Source organism: Notamacropus eugenii, chromosome 1 (assembly GCF_028372415.1).
Source record: "Notamacropus eugenii isolate mMacEug1 chromosome 1, mMacEug1.pri_v2, whole genome shotgun sequence".
Classification (NCBI taxonomy): domain Eukaryota; kingdom Metazoa; phylum Chordata; class Mammalia; order Diprotodontia; family Macropodidae; genus Notamacropus; species Notamacropus eugenii.
The window spans coordinates 278,168,604-278,191,068 of record NC_092872.1 but is presented as its reverse complement, the minus strand read 5'-3'; the positions used below and the strand labels follow the sequence as shown (position 1 = coordinate 278,191,068).

Here is a 22,465-nt window from a genome sequence, read left to right as displayed (position 1 = left end):
GATCTCATGGGGTCTTTTTTCCATTATCTAGATAGCTTAGAGTATCACTGATTCTTGGCTGGAGGGATTCCTGGGAGCTATGGAATCCAGAGAGATTTCTGAAAGCATTATAGAACTGATCAGAGCTGTCAGCTGAAGCTTCCGTGGAGACTCATGTTCCTTTAATTCCTCAGGCTTGAGCCATATTGTAGGCAACAACATGTCCATATTTGGGTCCTGTGTTGGATATGATGGCCAAACTCTGAGCCTCCCATTGAGATCTCTTGTAATCTGATGCTTTTGAGGAGATTAGCTATTTGGAGGAGGAGCTCTAATAAATCATTGGGTGACATCCACCAATTTGCATGAACGGCAAATCTTGACCAGAGTAGTTTGAAAATATTTGTCCAATGGAGAGACAGGATGGATAGTTCTTATGTGTGGTTGTTTTGCTTTAATTTTCAAAGGATAGTGTGAGCAAAGTATTATCCTGATTTTTAAGTAATAATTAAAATAGCTACTATTATATAATACTTTAAGGTTTATAAAACCCTTCACAAATATCTCATTTGATCTTCACAACAACACTGTGTGGAAGATACTATTATCATTCCTATTTCATAGATAGGAAAACTCAGAGAGGTTAAGTGACTTGTCCAGAGATCACACAGCTAAGTAAGTGTCTGAGGTGAAATTCTCAACTCTAAATCTAATGCTATATCCATAACAACACTCATTTGCTGGAATTCAAGGAGTCAACCAAGGAATCCATCTGTTGTTGTTCAGTCATTCAGCTGTCCATTTCTTCATGACCCTTGGATCATACTGTCTGTGGGGTTTTCTTGGCAATGATATCAGAATGGTTTTTCATTTCAGTGGATTAGGACAAGCAGAGATTAAATAACTGTCCAGAGTCCCATAGCAATCAAGTGTCTAAGACTGGATTTTAACTCAGGTCTTCCTGATTCCAGGGTCAACACTCTATCCATTGATCTGCCTCAAGGCATCATTCTACACCTGCTAATTCCTTGATTATCTCCATTTCAACTCTAGATATACTCTGACTTTAGATAAATGAAAGAGGGTCTCAAAAAGGTTTAGAGAGAAATGGTCCATAACTATTTTCAAAATAGTCCAGAATTCCCATCTGTACCAGAAGTAGATCCTGTGATGAAGTGACTCACTCAAGGAGACAGTGTGATATAGTGAAGAAAGGGTGCAGATTCTGGAATTGGGTTCAAATCCATCCTCTGAAACCGAGCAACTGAGTGACCTTGGCCAACTCACCTAACTTTCTTCTGAGTCACTCCTCTGTAAAAAATAGGGAGTTCAAATCCTAAACCTAGGGGGTTCATTCCAAATCACAACTTGTCATCCTATGGTCTGTGAGCCAATGGTCCTAGGTGATGTAGACCTTTGGCACTTAGGAAGGGAAAGGAGGTAACCTTAATCAATTAAATCACCCATTTATCAAGCAACAAGTTTTTCTTAAGCACTTGTTATATGCCAGGAACTTTTCTAAGCCCCAGGGATAGAAAGAAAGACACAGATATGATTCCTCCCCTCAAGGAGCTCATGTTGTAGTGAGGGAGCCAGCACATTACCAATTGTACATTTAAAGTATATACCTTGTGAATGGAAAGTGATCTCAGAGGGTGCCATGGGTGGATGAGGGGGTGAGTGCTGAAGTAAAGACTCAGTCAGGAGATAAGTGATCTGAGTCCCGAAGGAAGCCAGGAATGGTAGGAAGGAGTCACATTGTGAAGACCTTTAAAAGATAAACTGTTGTTCATGGGTTTTAGCCATGTCTGACTCAATGATCCCATTTGGAGTTTTCTTGGCAAAGTTACTGGAGTGGTTTGCCTTTTCCTTCTCCAATTCATTTTACAGATGAGGAAACCAAGGCAGACAGGGTAAAGTGACTTGCCCAGAGTCACAAAACTAGTAAGTGTCTGAGACTGGATTTGACTTTAGGTTCTCATGACTCTAGGCCCTGTGCTCTGTCTACTGAACCACCTAGCCTCAGAGATAAACAGGATATTCCATTCCATGCTGGAGGTCATAGGCAGCCCCTGGAATTCCTTGCCAAGTAGGGAGAGGATGTAGTCAGACATGTTCTTTAGGAAGGTCACTTTGCTACTAAATAGAGGATGGACTGAAAAGAGGCTAGAGAGATATGAGGCAGCGAGGTAAACCAGACTGTCAATAGCCAGGAGTGAGGTTATACAGCCATGAGGTCTTAGACCTAGAGATATAAGGAACCTTGAAGATCATCCAGTGCATGCCCCACCACCAGTACTATAGATGAGGCCCACAGAGTGTAAGTGACCTGTGTAATATCACCCAACTCTTATGGATAAGAGTCAGGACTTGATCCCTATCTTCTTTTTCCTAAGCCAGTGATCTTTACGCCAAGGCCAATGGCCTCCCATAGACTCTGACCTCTGTAGCCAGGCTCCATGGGCAATAGAGCCCTTGGTTCTTATGACTTTTCTTGAATGTCTGGGAACTGGTAGAAAGGCAAAGATTTGGGAATCCAGAAGCTCAGCTGATTTTAGGCAACAAGGCAGAGTGGAAGGAATGCTGGTTTTGGAGTCAGAAGACATGAGTACGACTCTTGACTCTGATACTTAAACACTCTGTTGACCTGAGCAAGTCACTTACTGGGTCTAGACGGTAGTTCCTTCATCTGTAAAGATGGGAATAATGCATATTTATTTAGAATTTTAAGGTCTGTGAATCCCTTTACATATACTATTTCATATGACCCTCCCAACAATTCTGTGAACAGGTGCTATTATTACTCCCATGATGCAGATGAAGAAACTGAAGCAGATAGAGGTTAAGAAACATTCTCAGGGTCATGCAGCTAATAAGTGAATACGGTAGGATTTCAATTCACTTCTTCTTGGTTCCAGGTTCCTTGTTCTATCCACGGAGACACCTAACTGTTATGTGAGCTTTTGTTTAAAAAAACACCCAACACTTTGTGAGTCCAAATGTATCATATAAATGAGAAACCATAAAATTGAAAAGTACCTTAGGGGCCTTCGAGTCCAGCCACACCCCAAAGAAATTTCCATCTTAACCTGCCTTACAAATTCAGCTTCTGCTTGAGGAACCTTGGGGAAGGTGAACCCACCATCTTCCAAGGCAGCGTCTTCTACCTTTAACAGTTTTATTAATCTCTTGTTGAGAGGCAGTGTGATGTAGCAGAGGCCTGAGTTCAAGTTCTGACTTGGACAAATCCTGGCGGCATATATGTCTCTTTACTTCTCAGTGCTCCAGGAAATTCTCTAAGACTTTAATTTGCAGAGATTTGCTCTGGTAGGATCATATCAATGAAATCAGACTTAGTCATCAGTCCTTAATCCATTATTATATATAATTTTAATATCTGTTATTATCATTATTGGATTGATTAACTGATATTAAGAATCCCATTATTAAACATAGCTACAATTATCGATTTCATTGAAAAAACTTTGTTTTCTGAATGGGATGAGGGTGGAGGAAGAAGGGAATGTGTGTGTGTGTGTGTGTGTATGTGTGTGTGTTATGTCAGTCAAAATTTAGCTTTTGATAGCTGCTTTTATCAGGGGTTACTTTTTCACACTGATTTGTTCAGAATTCAGTTCGATTCATTTCAAGAAACATTTAAGTGAAGACACTGATGCCAGTAACTAGTGCCTGGTAGTTCCAGGCTCAGTCAATAGAGGTCAAACCCCTTTCTTAGAGATAAACGACCCAAAGCAACCCCCTTGGGCCAGATCCACTGTTTTTGGGACTAGAGTGTTATCAGGAACCTTGAGATCAATGGCTGGCTTCCAAGGTTGCCATGATTTCTCTGAAGCAGCACTGGGAAAGAATTACATCATGGCAGTTGGATTCAAATAAATTCCCTTTTGTTAGAGCCTCTTGGTCTAAAGTTTCAACTTAGTATCTTTGAACTTTGGGCTGGATAACGCCCCCTCATTCTTGTGTTTAGATACTAAGTCTTTTCTCCTCGACCTGTCTTCTAACAAGAGAGTTCCATTTTGTTGTCACTTTTGGCATGGGCAAATTGACACCTTTTGGGTAAGCTGTGGAAGCTGATTGAAGAAGATGATTTGGGCTCTTGTGTGCATTTCTGCATGGACACTCAGGCAAGATGCAAACTTCGGTGGTTTTTATCTCAATTTTCTCTTTATCTCAGTGGACTAATTACTCCTCTTCTTACTAATGACTCTTCTTCATGCAGTCCTCTTAAATCAAGTTTCCTGTTAATTACTGAATGTGGGCAAATGTTTATTTTGAGGGATATTTATTGGGATCAGTTGATTGCACATCCTCCTCATCCTTTCGGTAATTTAGAGGTTGCTGTTGGTATTTTAAAATCCATAAGCTTATAGAAACAACCTTGTTTAATGCCTAACTAGGAAGAATAAATCATTAAAATAGCAGCTTCTAGATATGATGCCTTGGGTATTCTGTGTTCCTCACTGGCTCCATGTCCTGGGTCACTTCTCCCTCCAACCAGTGCTATTCCAATTGGTCTCTCTCAATTGAGCCTTGTTTCCTAGAGTCTGAGATCTTGCCTCTTCTTTCAATGGAATTTGTCTTTAAGAAGTTGACTTGAGGGTCTTTGTTACATTGCTTACCTTAGGTCCATTTTATATCCTGTATTCAGGGAGTAAGAAATACTATATTGAACTTTGCCCATAGCTACCTTCCATTGTCTAGCTAATAAATCCTGAGATCTAAATGGTCCCAAGATGGGTATGTTGCCTCACTACATGACCTATTTAATGGCAGACTATCTCAGAGTGTAAAAGACAAGAGATGGGAGGTATCTTTTGTGGCATAATGGTGATATGCATGGTAGGTGCTTGGGGGGGAGGAACTGTTGAATTTATAGAGCTGAAATTGTGTTCCATGTTTCGTACTTATTTGAAACCATAGTCAAAGGTAACATGTAGATTTTTCTGTGCCACAGAATGGTGCTTAATAAATGCTTGCTTGATTAATATATTCCCTAGTATCTTGGCAAAAATTTTGCTTTTAAGTTTTTGGGAAAGTCACTGGATTCCTGATCAGACAATGCATTACAGGGTGCTATTTGAAGCTGAGCAGCCTCACTGGCCATGCCTAAAAGCTATGATTAACCACACCTATAAGTCTCCTCTTTCTGTGCCACAGGTCCAAGGATCTTATCAAGGAAGCCATCCTTGATAATGACTTCATGAAGAACCTAGAGCTGTCTCAGATCCAGGAAATTGTGGATTGTATGTATCCCGTGGAGTATGGCAAAGACAGCTGCATCATCAAAGAAGGCGATGTGGGCTCCCTGGTGTACGTCATGGAAGGTAGGGGCCATGCTGCCAGTTCCTGTGATATTCAAATGTGGTTTTTTGCATCTTATCAGCCAGCACCTGGACGGAAGTATATTCCAGGGAACAGTTCCAGTTTCTCATTCATTTGTTGGGAAACAGTTTCAAAGGAGTTGTAACACTGCTTAGATATGGTGGTTGGCTTTTTGCATGGGGTGGCCCCATGTGGAATATTAATGAGCATCCAGTACCAATTCACATGTGGGGAGAGAGCAGTATTTTGCAAAAGAAGATGGCTCTTTACCAAGTTGAATAATGGAGTAAAGCTGTTATCAATAACTGAGTAGTCCTGGGGAAGGTACAGGTGACTTAATGGGGAGCTTGATATGTGTTGAGTACCATGATAGCCAAATAATCAAAAGACTTTCCAGCCTACTTTTGTATTTTAATATAAAGAGACTTTTACATTCTTTATGCAAAAAAAAAAATAAAAGAAAGAACAGCCACTTTTGGTATTTTTAATCATATAATTAGGGCAGTGATATTGAATTGGACAATAACATAGAAACCATGTGAATAATGTGACTGAGCAACAGTTGTTTATTATCAGGTAGTCTTGAAACTCTTTTGGGCATCAGAAAGTAGACAGTGGGAGAAAGTGTTTCCCAAAATAGAGGCCAGACACTTGTAGAAATTTTTCATCCCTTGGTAAATTAAAAATAATAACCATAACAAAACCCAATAACAAATCATATAATTTTACCATTGCTACTTTTCGTGTTTTTGAATAAAGTGCCCAGAACAAAGTAGCACACTAATGGAGAAGACCACCATGTTGGCCAGGTGGACAACACCTTCCACAAATCCCTTTGAAAAAGCATTTCTTTTAAAGAGCTACATTCAATGGTAGTGATTCATTCTCTAGAATGACTCAGGACAGAAATTCCCACAGATCTGTAACTTTGAGAGGCATACTGGTGGTGATGGGGAACAAGATGAAGAGTTTGGGTGTAGTAAGAATCAGAAAGGAGAGAATTCTTTAATTTAGACCAAAGGTCAATGGGATCAAGTAATCTGAGTTTCAGAACTCTGATATCCAGGAAACTTTTTAGAACAAACACTGTTACCTAAATACTACTTAACAGGGAAAACTTGTTCTATTAGGTTAATAATAATAAAAGTTGTCATCATATTAAAAAAAAACAGTTTGGGAAAATGTTACCTTACCTTTCCTTTGTGCTGAATATTTCTTAAGAAAAGAGGTGTCCAGGTGTTCTCCCTTTCCACGCTAAAAATAATGTAGTTATTCTTGCCTGTCCTTTAAAAATCCCATAAGCTTGTTGATATAGCCAATAAATAATGATTAGCCAATAATGATAGCCAATTGAATAATGATACCAAAGTTTTTTCCAGATTCATTCTTAGTTTAGTAAAATTAAATTATTTTGAGTGGAAGAAAAAATGAGTGGATGTGACATTTTCAAACCTCTATTCTGGCATGACATAATGGCTAGAGTGGGAGGTTTGTGATTCTTAAGGGCTTTGTGATCCAAAGGAAGCCATTCCACTGGGCATTGGGGGTGAGATCTGCTGGGTGGAGGAAGTCCCCATTGAAGGATTTCCCACAGAGATGAGCTCACAGATCATTTGATTATTCTAAGTAGTCCATCCATCATTAGTCACTAAATTAGACACATTTGCTCTGTTAAGAGTCTGCCAGAATGACTGCAAGGCTTGAAACAGAACCTGACTTTGACCTTAAATTTTAGGGAGCTCTGTTGGCCATTCTCACGCTAATATTCCTTGTCAAATGATTTCTTTTAAGTGTCTGTCATTTACAATTTTAATAAGATTTAATTGAGGAAATGTTGCATTGTGTAATTAGTTTTATATCCACACAATCTCGAAACTCATTTGAAAAATGTTCTCATTATGGGACTTCTTGGATTTCTTCTGTGAGTATTCATAGTAACAGCCATTGCTTAGAAATAACTAATCAATAGGTACTAAAGATTCTTTCACTATTTCTGTATTCATTGATTCATTTAGCTATTCATTTATTTATTTATCACTCTCAGCAAAACACCGATGCATGTTTACATAGGAGAATCTCTGATTACTCTAGGCTGCCATTATTTTTAATGAAAAAGTTGGTTTTAGGATATGCGTCTGAGCTGATATTAGCGTATACACTGGGGTGTCTTCTTGCCTCAGCTACTGAAAAAGTTAACTTATGGTAAATTTTAGACAAAAGTTGTTGCTATTTTTAATATTGCCTTTCTTTCAAGTAAAGAGAGAAACAGAGAAACATTAGCCAAGATCAATTTGGTCTACTGGTAGGGATGGTTTGTGTGAATAATAGAAAACCTTTATTAACATAATATTTGAAAAGGGATTTTTTTCACTTTATTAATCTTATGTGGATTTAGGAACTAGCACCAAATTGTATCAATACTATCATCCAACAGAGGTACTTTGCTTTATCTTTAATTAGCACATTAGAATCCTAGCCTAAATGATAAGCAAAATTGTGTTGCTTATATGGAGATAGATGGTGGTTTTGTAAATGTCCTGTCTTCAGTTTAGCTTATTTGTTCACAGACAGAGTAAAGGTAAACCTCCCTCCTCTCCATGGCTGAATATCGTTCAGCCTGAGTGAAGTCAGAATCTGAGAGAGGTGACTCATTTAGATTCCGACAGGCTCTTCTTTGGAAGTTTCTGACTTGTATTGATTAAAGTAGCTGTTTGGGCAAGACTCATTTTCTGATTGTTTTTTTCTGGTGTTCCATTGACTGTATGTATGTGTGTATATATATATATATGTGTGTGTGTGTGTGTGTGTGTGTGTGTATACACACATATATATACATATGCATAATATTGTTATAGTTCCATTGACTATATATGTATACACGTATGTATATATACACACATATGCATACATGCATAAATACATGTCACACACACACCTAAATCTTAGATTCCTTGTCCATTGGGTACAAAGAGTTTTCCACCTTCAACTTTTTTTCTTCAAAACTTTCCTTGCCCCAACCCCCCAAAAAGAGAGAGGCTTTTATTCAGAGGCTTTTAATCCTTTGTTACTTAATGACGCATTTTAGATGGAAGTCCTGATGTGTCTCTCATTTGAGATGGTAATATTTACTCAAAAGTTTTCTATTTACTAAATTTAATTATACTTTTCTTAGTTCAAGGTCCCCAGAACATATAGGCACATTCTGAAATTAACTGAGTTGAAAAAAAAGTAGTCTTACAGTAATAATTTTCAAACTCCAAACTTTAACGCTAATAGGAATTATAGTCTCTAAAAATATATCCCATTCCTTTCTTGTCCTTAAAACACTATATGATTTGCTGATCCTAGAAGAGAGGGTCATCAATTCAATTTCATGCATAAATGGAAATCTTTTCATGGCTATGACTTGCTGCCACCTTCAGAGAAGATGTTGTCCATTTCCAGGCCAAGACTGATTGATTGCTCAGCTCTCGTCAAGTTTCCTCTTTGTAATTCCAATTTTATCTGTTTCCTGTTCATCATTGGAAGCTTCTTTCTCCCACGTTCCCTGATCACCAGTTTCAGAGCATTCGTTGATGCAGTGAATGCAGTTTGTTAATAAGAGGTCCATCTGCCACTTTTCATTTCATCATCCAACATACCCACCATATGACATTTCCTGCTTCAAGTTCTGATCTTTTTTATACTTGAGCATTTCATGTGTCATTATCTAATTAAATGATATACTGTGTGCTGAGACTCAGAGAGGGATATCAAATTGTGATGCAGTTTGCCCATCTTGCCCATGTCAGTTGGCATTCAAAACCCTACCTGAGGGTATCAGGGAATTGAATAAATATTAACATGAATTAGATATCTGAGTAAATTTAATATGAGAACCCCAGCATTTTATTTTCCAGAAGCAGGTGTTACCTTTTGGTCTTGTGGGGTTTTCCTGTTAATAGAAAAACTATCTTTAGAAATCTTGAAAGACAAATGTGTTTGGAAGGATTTTTGTTGCTGTTGTCATCACCAGTGTGTCAGATGGGTTCTGTTCTGTGTGTGTGTATGTGTAGTGTGTGATAAAAAGCAAAACTTAATTTATAAGAGAAATTTCTCAAAATTTCTTGGAGACAGGGTCTACGTCTCCTTTTATCTATGCATTTGGTCCTGTGCCTGACCTCAAGTGTCTTGTTTATTGTAGGTGCTAAATAAGTATTTCTTACATTGAATTGAATTAAAGCATCAGCTTTCTTGAAACTCCCTGCTTCAAGGGAGCAGACACAGTTATATGACAGGAACTTGAAAATCAACACACCCAGAAAAGCCTCCGTGTTGAGACACAACCTTTAAGCAGAAACATCTAGGGTGATTCTTGTCAATTTCCACTTGGAGGAAGCTAGGTGGTACAGTGGATAAAGTGCTGGACCTGGAATTAGACTGGCCTTAGATACTTACTGTGCTTCAGACCCTGGGCAAATCACTTCATCTCTGTCTGCCTCAGTTTCCTCAACTAATAAAATGAGAATAATCATAGCACCTGCCTCCCAGTAGGTTGTGAGGATCTAATGAGGTAATATTTGCAAAAGTGCCTGGAACATAGTAGGTACTTAATAAGTATTTATTTCTTTCCTTTCTCCTTTTCCTTCTTTTCTTGTTTCCTTGCTTCCTCTATATGTCCTGCTGTCAGCATGGTGTTCTGTGTGGAAAACATAATTTAAAAAAGCCATTACTGCCTTCCCTAAACACACACACACACACACACACACACACACACACACACACACACACACTACCACTTAGCCCTGGAGAAGCATATGAGTTTCTGGCAGACTGGCACTTTGTGGGCACCATTTGATTTTTTTCAGAGAAAATGACTGAGCTCATTCCAAATCCTAGAGTGGGAGTAGAATATGTCCATAGATTCTGAGTAAGACTTAAGAAGTTTCTTAAGTTTTCCAACAACTGAATCGATCCCAGTCCAATGCAGTCCGATCTAATAAGCATTTGTTGCATTCCTGTTATGTCCAAGGTTAGAAGGAATATTGTGTACAGGATAGAGGGGCAAACTTGGAGACTGAATTTCAGTGCATTTCAATCCCAAAGCATTTTTGAGCAACTATTATAAAGTACTGGGAATAAAACAACAAAACAACAAAACAACAAAACCAAATCTGGAGTCCCACATCCTGTCTCTGACACATACTGGCCTGGTAATCATTTACCTTCTTTGTGTCCCAGGTAACTCTGATTTTAAGTTCCTATTGAGGTATTGATCTGTTCAGGGGGAGGGAGTCAATCCGTTGGTAGTTTCTTGCACTGGTCATCATAAGAAATCACAGGCCAATTTCAGCTATCCTAAAGAGGAATGGGCCACTCCTGGAGGTGAGGGAGTGGCTTCCCTTTCCAAGGAGCTCTTCAAGAAGAGGCTGGACTACCCCTTGTCAGGGGCATTATTGAGAGATCCATGGTCTGGTTTGGGTTGGGGTCTAGCCATTCTGATGCCTTTCTAAGTCTGAGGTCCTCTGACTCTTTGTATAAATCCTAAAAGCACTAAAAATGGTCTAGAATTACCAAACCACCTTCCAGCCTAGAAAGTCAGTGACAAAACTTGGGAAGAATTTGAAACAGGGCTCAGCTAGGAGGGCTAGCCCTCACTCCCATTCTTGCCAGCCAAAAGTTGTACATGGTGTAAGATATTGGTCTACGTCCAATTTCTGCCATAATACTTTCCAACTTTTGGGAACCTCCATATGTCCTTGTCAGGTTTTTCCTAGTATAGTGGGAAAATAGATTTAGGAACAGACTTAGAATTCTTAGGAAGAATTCCTGGATCATTGATTCAAAGCAAAGTTTTAGTCTATTCCCTCATTTTGTAGATGAGAAAACTGAGATCTAGGAGTTTAAGTAACTCACCCAAGATCACATAGATATTAAGTGGCAGAAGCAGGGTCAACAATCTGGGTAGAATTCAACTCAGCTTTATGGGTTGATAGAGCCTTTTGTGGGTGGCCACTGCCCTTCAAAATGATAGGGCATGTTTGAAATAACCTAGAGAAACTAGAGTACTTCTTTTGTATTTAAGGAGTACATTTTGAATTTTCCTTGACTTAGCCACACCTATATGATGGAGCAGAGTGATGGAAATGATTAATAATGAAGGAAAAACTCAGGACACTCACTTTTTCTCAAATTCTTGTAAGGAAAGTGCTTTTTTATTCTCACAATAGACTCATGTTATATATGCATGTAAGTGGAGAAGAGACAGTCAGGCCTAAGCAAGGTAGGCCTATGAACTAATATAACTGATTTTTGAAAGAAGATTCAAGTTGATTCATTTAAATAAGAGTTGCCTTCTTCAAAGCAGTCACTTTGGGATTTAATTGGCTTATTCTAAGGGCACTTCCATGGCTCAGATCCCCTGTAGGAATGTTTAGATTGAAGAAGAGTTAACTGAAGGAAGGACACTGGCAAGCTAGAGAGTGTCCACAGGAAAATGACAAAGATGGTAAAGAGCCTTGAGTTAATGCCATAGAAGTATGAGTTGGAGGAACTTGGAATGCTTAGCCCAGATAAGAGAAAACTTGGACAGAATATAACTGCTATCTTCGAGGTACTCACATGGATGAAAGATTTGACTTGTTCAGCTTGGCCCTAGAAGTCAGAACCAAGACCAATGGAAGGAAGATACAAATGAACTCATTTAGACTTGATGTCTTATCAATGACTAGAACCCAATATTATAGAGGTAGTCTGTCCTTTGAAAAGTGTGATGGAACCATGGCCTCCTTGACCCTTAAAGTGATGTCCTTGAATTCAGCCTGAGATTCCATTTTCTTTTTTTGGTTGTCACATTACCTTCCTGACCCATTTTGAACTTGTAGCCCATTGAAGTCTTTAGATCTTTTTCAGATGATTGGCAATCTAATCAGGCATTGGCCATCTTGTACTTATAAAGTCCCTTCTCTTTTTATCCCCATTGCATTTTATCTTATTAGAATCAGATCAACACAGTTTGTTGTTTCCTCCATTGGACTGTGAGCTCCTGGCGGGCATGGCTCATTTTTTGCCTTTCTTTGTATCCTTAAGGCGGTACCTGGCACATAGTAAGCATTAAATAAGTGCTTTTTGATTGATATCACTTATGTGGAAAATTGTGAGGTATTGAGATTCTGAATATGAAGATGATGTTGAAATTTAAACATCTCTTCATTTTTACCAAAAATACTATTTAGAGGCTTTAACAGGCTTGCCAATGATAATTCTGGGGGATGAAACTGCATATGCTTTTAATATCTCTCTCTGTGATGAGAGATCGAGGAATGTCTAATATTTGTTTTGGCTCTTTCTCAAGCTGAGGGGTAGAGAGGAGATGCTTTGGAAGCAGATGAAGTAGTTTTGTGTGAGAGCCATTACAATGGGCTGTCCCACTTGGACCCAGTCTCCAATAGCATGAAGTCCCTGTTAGAAATGTCCCATGACTCCTCAGTTTAAGATAGGGAAAATAAAAATTTAAAACTCCATCATGGCTGCTGATCGTTTGATTTCATTCTTTTTTTCACTGATTTCCTTCTGCAACATTCTTCTCTGACAGATTGCTAATGAAAACCAGTTGCTTTTTAGTGGATTGTAAGTTCAAAGTGAATCACAGTGTGAGCTGGCGCCTAATGTGATCCTATCACCCCTTAAGAGAAGCCTATGGTTCAAGATTAAGGAGATATGGAGCACCACTCCGTTGTACTCTGTTTAGGTATAGCCACATAGAGAGTATTAGGTCATTTCTTGGGCAGGGGGGAGGTCACTATTTGGGAAGGACATTGAGAAACTGAACAGTGAGCGAAATCAGCATGATGAAGGGCCTCAAAGTCAAGCTAGATGAGGATTAATTGAAGGAAACAGGAATGGTTATCCTAGAGAAGATAAATCTCAGGGGGATGTTATAACTCCCTTCAAATATTCCAAAGACTATATTATGCCTTTCCCATTTTCTTTTCCTTCGTCTCTCCCTTCCTCTATACTAGGGGTTGTGTGAATGTGTGTGTATATGCACATACACATAAAATAAAATCAATCTATATAATAACTAAATAATAAAATAAAATAAAAATTTACCCCCCTCCCAAACCTGATCAGCAAGGAATTAAAAGAATTAAAGGAAGGCATCTTATCCAACTCTGACTTAGAGCTGTGTTCAGGGAAACAGAGATATTCCAAATCAGGACTGGTCCAGTGAGGAGACTATAGAGCTGGCCTTTTAGAAAATCCAGGTTCTTGAGAACAGGATCCAGAGGGTTGGTGGTGCCTTCTATCCAAATGTACAGTCATCTAGCCAGATCACCTTACCACCCGTCTGTCTGTCTGCTGCTGCCTGGCTTCTTCAGAGCAGACTTGGAGCCCCAGACTTAGGTCTGTGCAACTGGGGCCTCCAGAACCCAGGCTTCTAATTGCTGGGGAAGTGAAACCACTTATCTTCAGAGCCCCTGCCCTAGGGCCCATCCCAACTGATTGGTGACAGAGCGTGCTCTGAAATATTTGTAAAGTACTTAGCAACTTACTGAGTTCTGGTTTCTTTTTTATAATCTAATGATTTGCCATATGCAGCAGACCATGCTTCATTTTCATGTTCCAGCCATTTCACCATCTTTCTGCTGCACTGAGTAATCTTCCTCCACCCTGTCCCCCTCCCCCACTCTTTCCCTGGCTGCCATTCTCCCATATGGTAAATGCTAGTATTCATACAGAGCTTTACAAACATTATCCTCACAATAACATGGAGAAGTAGGTGCTATTATTATCACTCTTTTACAGATGAGGAGACTGAGGCGGACAGCAGTTAAGTGAAGGGACCAGGGCTAAACAATTAATAAAAGTCTGAGACCAGATTTCAAATCAAGTCTTCTTGACCCCCAAGCTTGGCTCTCCATCTACAGCACCACTTACTTCCCTTTCTATCTGTTGTTTTCCCTTAGAATGTAAGTTCCTTGAGGACATGGACCATTTTTCTTTTTATATTTGTCATTCCATCACTTATCCTAGTACCTGGCTCATAGCAAGCCCTACCTTACTTGGCAGAGCAGAAAAGGATAAGACTTTTTTTGACTCAGTTAAAGGGAGAAAACATTTAATGATTCTTATTCTTTCATTTGGGGCAGCTAGGAGATGTCAAGGATTGCATACAAGACCAGAAGTCAGGACGACTCATCTTCCTAAGTTAAACTCTGGCCTCAGACACTTATTAGCTTTGTGAGCCTGGACAAGTCACATAACCCTGTTTGCCTCCATTTCTTCATCTATGACATGAGTTGGGGAAGGAAATGACAAGCCACTTCAGTATCTTTCCCAAGAAAGCCCCAAATGGGGCCACAAAGAGTCAGATACTACTGAAATGATTCAATAACAACAAAATTCATTTTTTATTCACTCATTAATTCATCCATCCATCCATCCATCCATCCATCCATCCATCTCTCCATTTATGTGGGACAGGATAAAATTCTCCTCTTTGTCTCTAGACTGCTGAATGAGGAGTAATGGGTGGGAGTTGGAGGAGACATAGTTGACTTAAGAAAAGACAAACTTCTTAACAATTGTTGTTCATTCATTTTTAATCATGTCCAACCCCTTGTGACCCCTTTATGGGCTTTTCTTGGCATGGATACTGAAGTGGTTTGCTGTTTCCTTCTCCAGCTCATTTTACAAGTGAGGAACCTGAGGCAAACAGGCTTAAATAATTTGTCCAAGGTCACACAGTTAATGTCTGAGGTCAGATTTGAACTCAAGTTTTCCTGATTCCAGACCTAGAACTCTATCACCTATCTGCCTCCTCTTACCAATTAGGGTTGCACAAAAGTAGAATAGCCTGTCTTGGGAGGTGATGGGCTCACATTCGCTAAAGGTTCTCTACCAGAGGTTGGAAGCTACTTGTGAAGAGGAGTTCCAACCAGTGTTTGATCCCTGTGGCCTCTTCCATTTCTATGATTCCTTATTTCTGTTATATTTCATGCCTCCAGATTCCTTAACCAAAATTTCAGAGGTTTTGGATGTATTACAACAGCCTGAACATACAATTAAACCTTCATCTTCAGCACTACAATTCTGATCTGATATATCTTCAAAGCTTACAGAATTGTTACCAAACATATTTACTAAACATATACTAAGCATGTGCACCCATCCTATTTCTGTTAAAATAGATGACTTTCTGATTATCAAAAAACTGCAATGTGGGCATGAGTAAGAAGATATGGGAACAAATGCTTTCAAGGCAGAATATTAACTTTCAACTGGCTGCTGTCCATCTTCTGCACTTGTACAAGGCCAGGTCAATTACTGTTTTGCATCATCAAAGCAAAAAAAAGTAGGGTAGATGACCAAACTCTTGGGAAAAGGATTTTTGGTTTAACTTCATCTTCTATTTGCATAGTTAGTGGGAATGAGACCCCAGAGCCTAGGAGTGATCCTCAACACTTGATCTTGGATGAACTTTATATTTTCTTGCCAGACTGAACATACACAAATCCCAAAGACTATTTATTCCCCACTGATAGAGAAGTGATTAGTCTGGTTCCTGTGGAGTTTAATTAAAGCCCATAGGGAGAAATTAACCTGGAAAGTGGCACATTGAATCAGACCGCCAAGTCTTTGGCTTTCCCATGGTTAAGTTGCTTTGGGTAACCCATTTCGTCCTCAGTTCATGTTTATATATCATTATTTTACAATGACCACACCAGCTTTCATCTGCTGTAGGCTATAGGAGTCTGTCAAAGACATGAATAAGCTTTGGGGGAGGGCAAGGTTAATTTTTTATTTTTGCCTTTGTCCCTCTAGCACCTAGTCATTTGTATATAGTAGGAGGCTAATTGGGCTTACTGAATTTTTTTAAACGATGTGTAGATATGTGAGATTGTATGTCCCCATTTTATAGATGAGGAAACTGAATTATCATCACTTTCAGTGACTACACAAAATCTCAAATTAAAGTCATACATTTTCAGATTTATAGAAGCTTACTTGTTTCATAGGTTATAAGTACTACACATATATGCATATATATTATGTATAGCCATCCCTCTCTCTCTCTCTCTCTCTGTATATATATATATATATATATATATATATATATATATATGTGTGTGTGTGTGTATTTTGTGCATGTGTGTACTAGCTGAGATTCTCCTTTGAGAACCGCATTCATTGATTTATATTTGTTAGATTCTAGTTAAGGTGATTTTTAGACTCGGTGACATGAAGCATCAAGGGGCAGGTTCGATTTTTTCATGAAGTCAGAAGCATTGTAATGACCAGAAGTAATAGTAGTGAGGCTTTGTACTCTCAGCGGTCATACATTTTTAAGGATTTTATGTTTTACAAGGCAGCATGATATACTGCAAAGAAGCCTGGATTTGAAGGAAAGAGACCTGGATTCAAATCCTGTCACCTGCTACTAGGTGAAGGGAACTTTTGATGGGTACAGTTGATTATTTCAGTAATATTTTCTAGTCTGCACCTAAATATTGAAATATCTGTAGTAAAGGTGCACTGTCACTTTTGTTACTGGCCTGATTAATCTCTGATGTAAATTTAACCTTTCTTCAGCTTCCATTCAAACATCCAGTACTCATTTCATAAAACAAGCTGTGATTAGTTTAAAGTTCAGCTAGTCATTTACCTTGGGGTGGGGGAATATTTCTGGGGCTATTTCTCTGTTGTGAAGCAAACCTCTTTTAATCTTAATCCTTATGGACTTATGGACTTTTATGGAGTTATAGGCACATCATAGGATCGGAAACTCAGAAATGGAAGAAACTTTAGAGATGATAGAATTGAACCTCTTCATTTTATAGATAAGGAAACTAAGAAAAAGAGAATTTCAGTGCTTTGGCCAAGAACACACATAGTGATGGAGGCAGAATTTGAACTCAGGTCTTCTGACTCCAAAGCCAACAGTCTTTCTACCAAACCATACATAACTCTCATAAATGACCTTCCTCTTTCCATCTTCCCTTCACATTCTCTACATTCATGTCCAATGGACTACCTCACATTTCCTGCTGCATGATATTTAATTTCTCACCTCCATGGCTTTGTACTGAAGTGTCAGAGTATATTCTCCCTTCATCCCTTCCCTTAGGCCTCACAGCTTCCTTCTAACCACAGCTCAGACATCACCAGCTATAGGAGATATTCCCTGATCTTCCCCACACTTTTGTTACCTTTACTTTGTATAACTTTGAAGGGTCTTTACTTTTGTTTTTCCATATACCATCCATATCCACCACCATTGAACGTAAACTCCTTGAAGGCAGGCATTATTTCATTTTTGATTTTCTCTTCCTCATGGCAGCACAGTGCCTTTACCCATCATAGGTCCTTAGTTGAGTGATGAATTAAATTACAAACCTAGGTCCCCCCAAAGAATGATGTTTAAATCTAGCACAAAATAGCCAATAGAGCTCAACAACAGGAAAGTAATTCAGAGTGCTCATTATTCTGTTAATTATATCCCACTTCACTAGTTGAAGAAACGCCTTTGAGATATCATGTGGCATTTGTTTGCCCACTTTCAAGACTTGGGGATTGGAATTGGACTTCTCAGTGATTATTTGGAATTAGTGTGGCTGGATACTGAAAGTTCTCTATTAGCCTTTAATTATAGCTATAAAAGAATATAGGACTCCAGTATCCCTTGAATGCATTCCTAGAGTTTTCTAGTTAAGAAAAAGTGGGGTTTGGGCTATGGCTATTCCTTAGCAAAGAAACTAGAAATTGCAGCAGTCACATTCTTGGTGCACTATACTACCTTGATAAATATTAGCTTATTAATAATAAAAGAAACTCTCCGAGGCAGTGTGTCATATTGACTTGATTTGGGTCAAAAAGACCTGGCACAAATTCTTCCTCAGACCTTTTCTAGCTATATGTCCATGAATAAGGCACTTGACTTCTGTGTGCTCCAAGCAACTTATTGTGATGTTTCCTGAGTCATTTTTCTTTAGAGGCAGCCAGGTGGTACAACAATAGAATCATAAGTCTAGTGTCCAGATGATCTGAAATAAAATGCAGCCTCAGACACATATTAGCTGTGAGACCTTGGGCAAGTCATTTAACATCTGTTTGCCTTAGTTCCCTCATAGGTAAAATAGGGATAGTGATTGCACCTACTTCCCAGGGTTGTTTTGAGGATCAAAGGAGATAAACATTGTAAAGTGCTCTGGCACGTAGTAACTGCCATATACATGCTAGCTATGATTATCTTCATTCTCTTTGTCTACTGAGCTGAGCTGTGATCTGAACTGGTGAAAGAATAGCCCGCATTGAAAGTCCCCACATGGATTAAAACAATTCAGCTTCCTTGCAACTTTGTGTGGCCAAGTCATGTCAATGAATGAATTGGTCATATCACATCATCCCATGCCTAGTGCAGTACCTGGCATCTAGTAAATACTTCATAAAGCTTTCTTAATTGATATTAATCTTGGACCTATTTCTTCTGGGGGGGGAGGCACTTACATATACTTGTAATCAGAAACCAATTCTATCTATCATTTGACGACATATGATTTTGTCAGTTTGGGCACTCTTTCTACCAGTTCAGACACCTCTGCCAGGCCTTGGTGAACTGTCTTACAGTTGGGATACCTGGAAAAGTCCATCCCAAGTGACTGACATTTTGATGGTGAGTTTTTCCATAAGATAATAGCATTAGGTAGAGAGCTAAAATAAATAGCCAGATTGATGATAGCAATAGATAGATAGACAGACAGACAGATAGGTAGACAGGTAGATAGATAGACAGACAGATAAACTGATAGATGATAGATGGATGATAGCTAGCTAGCTAGATAGATAGAAGGATAGATAGATTGATAGACCAATAGATGATAGATAGATGGATGATAGATGATAGATAGATGGACAGACAGACAGACACAGAGTCAGATAGGTAACTAGCTAGATGATAAATAGATGGATAGCTAGACAGAGAACTCATTAAGCACCTATCATGTGTCAGGCACTGTGTTATTTAGAGGTGGGAGGAATCTGAGTCAGTCTAATCCAAGTGATCCTTTTACAGAAGAGTATCCTGAGGGCTGGGTGGGAGGTAAAGTGACTTGTGCTCATAGGATTATAGATTTAGAGCTGGAAGAGATCATCTTGCCCAACTCTCTCACTTTACAGAGAAGGAAACTGAGTCCCTATCACTTACCCAGAGTCATTCAGTTATTATTAAAGGACACGTCTCAGGTCAAGGTCCTCTGACTCCAATATGAGTTATCTTTCCACTGCATCACCAAACAAGAAAATTCTGGCTTTCTGTTAAAATCCACCAGACCCATTCTCAAAACTTTCCCCACTTGGTGGGACCTGCCAGAGCTTGGTTTTGGTTTCAGGTACACACTCCATGAGGGAGAATTGGAGGAGGACTTTCTTGGCCAATTTGGTGATCCTCTCTCTGAATTCTTCTCTCAAAGGTAACCAGTAAATATTCAACAACTGTGAATATTTCCCAAATAATGTACAGCTCTCTTTGGGGTTGGTTCATAGACCAGCGCATTTGATTATTCTCGACATTTCACCAATGATACTATTAAGTTTTCCCTGGAAGAAAGCAAAGGCTGTCTTTGTTCATTTCGTTTTAGGGAAGGTAATTTCATCTGTGCCTCTCACAAAGGCAGTTGGATAAAATGAGCAACAAGAGACCCAAGGCTGGAACCTGTGCCAAACTGCAAGGGGCTGGGTTTCCATGAGAAATTCATTTTTAGACTTTTATTTTCTTTGGATTTAAGCTGAAATAATGTTTGTTTTTTCTTTCTGCAAGCACAACTCGATGTATTCCTCTCCTCCCACCTTCCCCAGACCTTTTCTAAATATTAAAGATGCTGAAAGCAGCTTTGGACTCCATGTGCTCTTATTTTGTTAGCTGTAGTGGCTCTGAACGGCTGACTCATTCTTTACCTCAGAAGTTCTCATAAATTATGTGGTGATGAAATTGATTTCTTTTTTCTTAGCACTTTGCTGATATATTTAGACGTTGCACATTGACTAAGTAATAATCCTTGCTAAAATCCCTTCTGTAGGTAACATGCCCCGAATCACAAGAAATCAGAGGGTTGTTAAGGAAGAGAAATGTTAATTAACTCTTCATTTTACTGTGTAGAAATAAAATTGGTCAATTTTTTCTACCCGTTAAGACATTTGTGTGAATTCAACATCTCAATTTAAAACAGGTCATGTATGTAGTATTTATTTAAATTCAATCCAACAAACATTTACGAAGACCCTACTATATGCTAGGAGCTGGGCGTGCCAAAGACAAAAAGGAAACAATTCCTGTCTTCTCAGGCCCTTACATTGTCATCATCATGGTCACTGTTGTCATCCTCCTCCTCAGAAGCAGCATTTCGAGTCTCATAAAAATTGTAGATTTAAATCTAGAATGGACCTAATCCAACCCCTCATTTTACAAATTAGGAAACTGAGATGGAAAATCATAGGTTCTTGTAAGTCTAGAGCCAGAAGAGACCTTTGAGGCCTTCTATCTCAACTCCTTCCTTTCACAAATGGAAAAGTGGAACAAAAGGTGCTGGGATTTGCCCAAGTGTGTAGATAATATGTGACAAAGGAAAGATCTGAGCTTAAATCCTCTGTCTCCCGGTATGCTTTTCCCACTGAAGCATTCTTCCTTAACTTTAATGTCTGTAAACAGAGTAGTTTATATTTCATCCTTGAGGCAATTGGGAACTATTGGAGTTTGTTGAGCAGGGAAGTGACATGATCATTACCTACTGAAGAGGGTTTTTGAGTGGATAAAATATAATAATGTTTATAAAAGTTTGGCTCCAACCTAACTGCCCAGTCTTATCACTTTATTCCCTTGCAGGTAGTCTGTTACTACCAGTTAAGATGGCTTCATTGCTGTCCATCACATTCAACATCCCACCTCTCTTATCCATACTTGTACCAGGCTCTTTTACGATCCTAAATTTTCAAGTGACTTACATTACGTTGGAAGCATGCTAAGTGGACTGAAGTAAATCAATTCACAGTGCATCCAAAATGGAGACAGAGACAGTGAGACAGACAGCAAAGAGAAAGGGAGGTGGGGGGCAGAGAGACAGAGACAGAGACAGAGAGACAGAGTTGCATTTGGGCATAATTATTTGTCCTTTTCCCCTTGTATTCTTAGTGTTTGGCAAATTGTACCTGATATACATAATATGTACTTAATTCATGCTTTTTGCACGAGTGTTCTTTGTTCTCCTTTTTGCAGTTGAGTAAAGAGGCTTAGAGCAGAGTCATACAGGTTATTTCTAAGGCAGGATTGGAACTCAGGTTTTTCTGACTCCCGGTCCAGCACTCTGTCCGCTATCCCAGGAGTTCTCTACCATTAGAAATGAACAAGAGATTGTCAGTTACTCATGGGCCAGTGGTCCAGACTTCTTTATTCCCCAAGATGAATAAAAAAGTATCATAATGAGATATTTTCCAGATTTTACAAGGTATTATTTTACCCAAGGTATTTTCTCTTGAACAGTCATCTCCAGAAAGCCACAATCATGACTGCAACAAAGAACTCTTTCCTTCCTCCTGAAGTGGCTTCACCTAATTCCCAATAGTCAGTTCACCATACCTGAATTAACAAGCCCATGGTGGCAAGTTAATCACATCTTTGGTTTTGTTTAGCTAAAAAATAAAGAAAAAAGATTTTAGATAAGACATTAACATGTAAAATATCTTTGTTTTGGAATGATGAAAATAACTAGAAATGACTTAGGAAGGGAGGAAATATTGAAAACAAAGGTATAGACTCATAGTTCATGTAGCCAAGGACTAGTTGGTGCACAAAGGACAGCCTACATATCATCATGATTGCTTTGAGTTATACTGTCTCTTTGAGGAGAAACTTCCTCTCTCTGATTTATAATAGCACCATTTGGGAAATTGTTTCTCTCTTCTGGCCAAAATAAATTCTCTGATTCTTCTTATTCTTCATTCACATTCCTGACAGATACTGTGCTATTTTTCTGATAGTCCTAATTTTAATGTGTACAGGGAGCCACTGAAAATTAACTCAGAGTTCTGTTCACCTGCCATAAATTTGAAGGTATTCAAATCATTTCTTATTGAAAAAAGTTCAGAATTTGAGGAAAGAGTGATTTTATTT

General features: G+C 38.9%; 1 protein-coding gene across 1 annotated transcript in view; it reads left to right on the top strand.

The window, feature by feature from the left end:
* The window catches only part of PRKG1 (protein kinase cGMP-dependent 1), a 1,294,615-nt gene that overhangs the window by 105,667 nt on the left and 1,166,483 nt on the right, over positions 1-22,465 (top strand). The window contains exon 2 of the mRNA XM_072628923.1: positions 5,158-5,324. Coding sequence (XP_072485024.1) covers positions 5,158-5,324 — 167 coding nt within the window. The remainder of the gene's footprint in view (positions 1-5,157; positions 5,325-22,465) is intronic.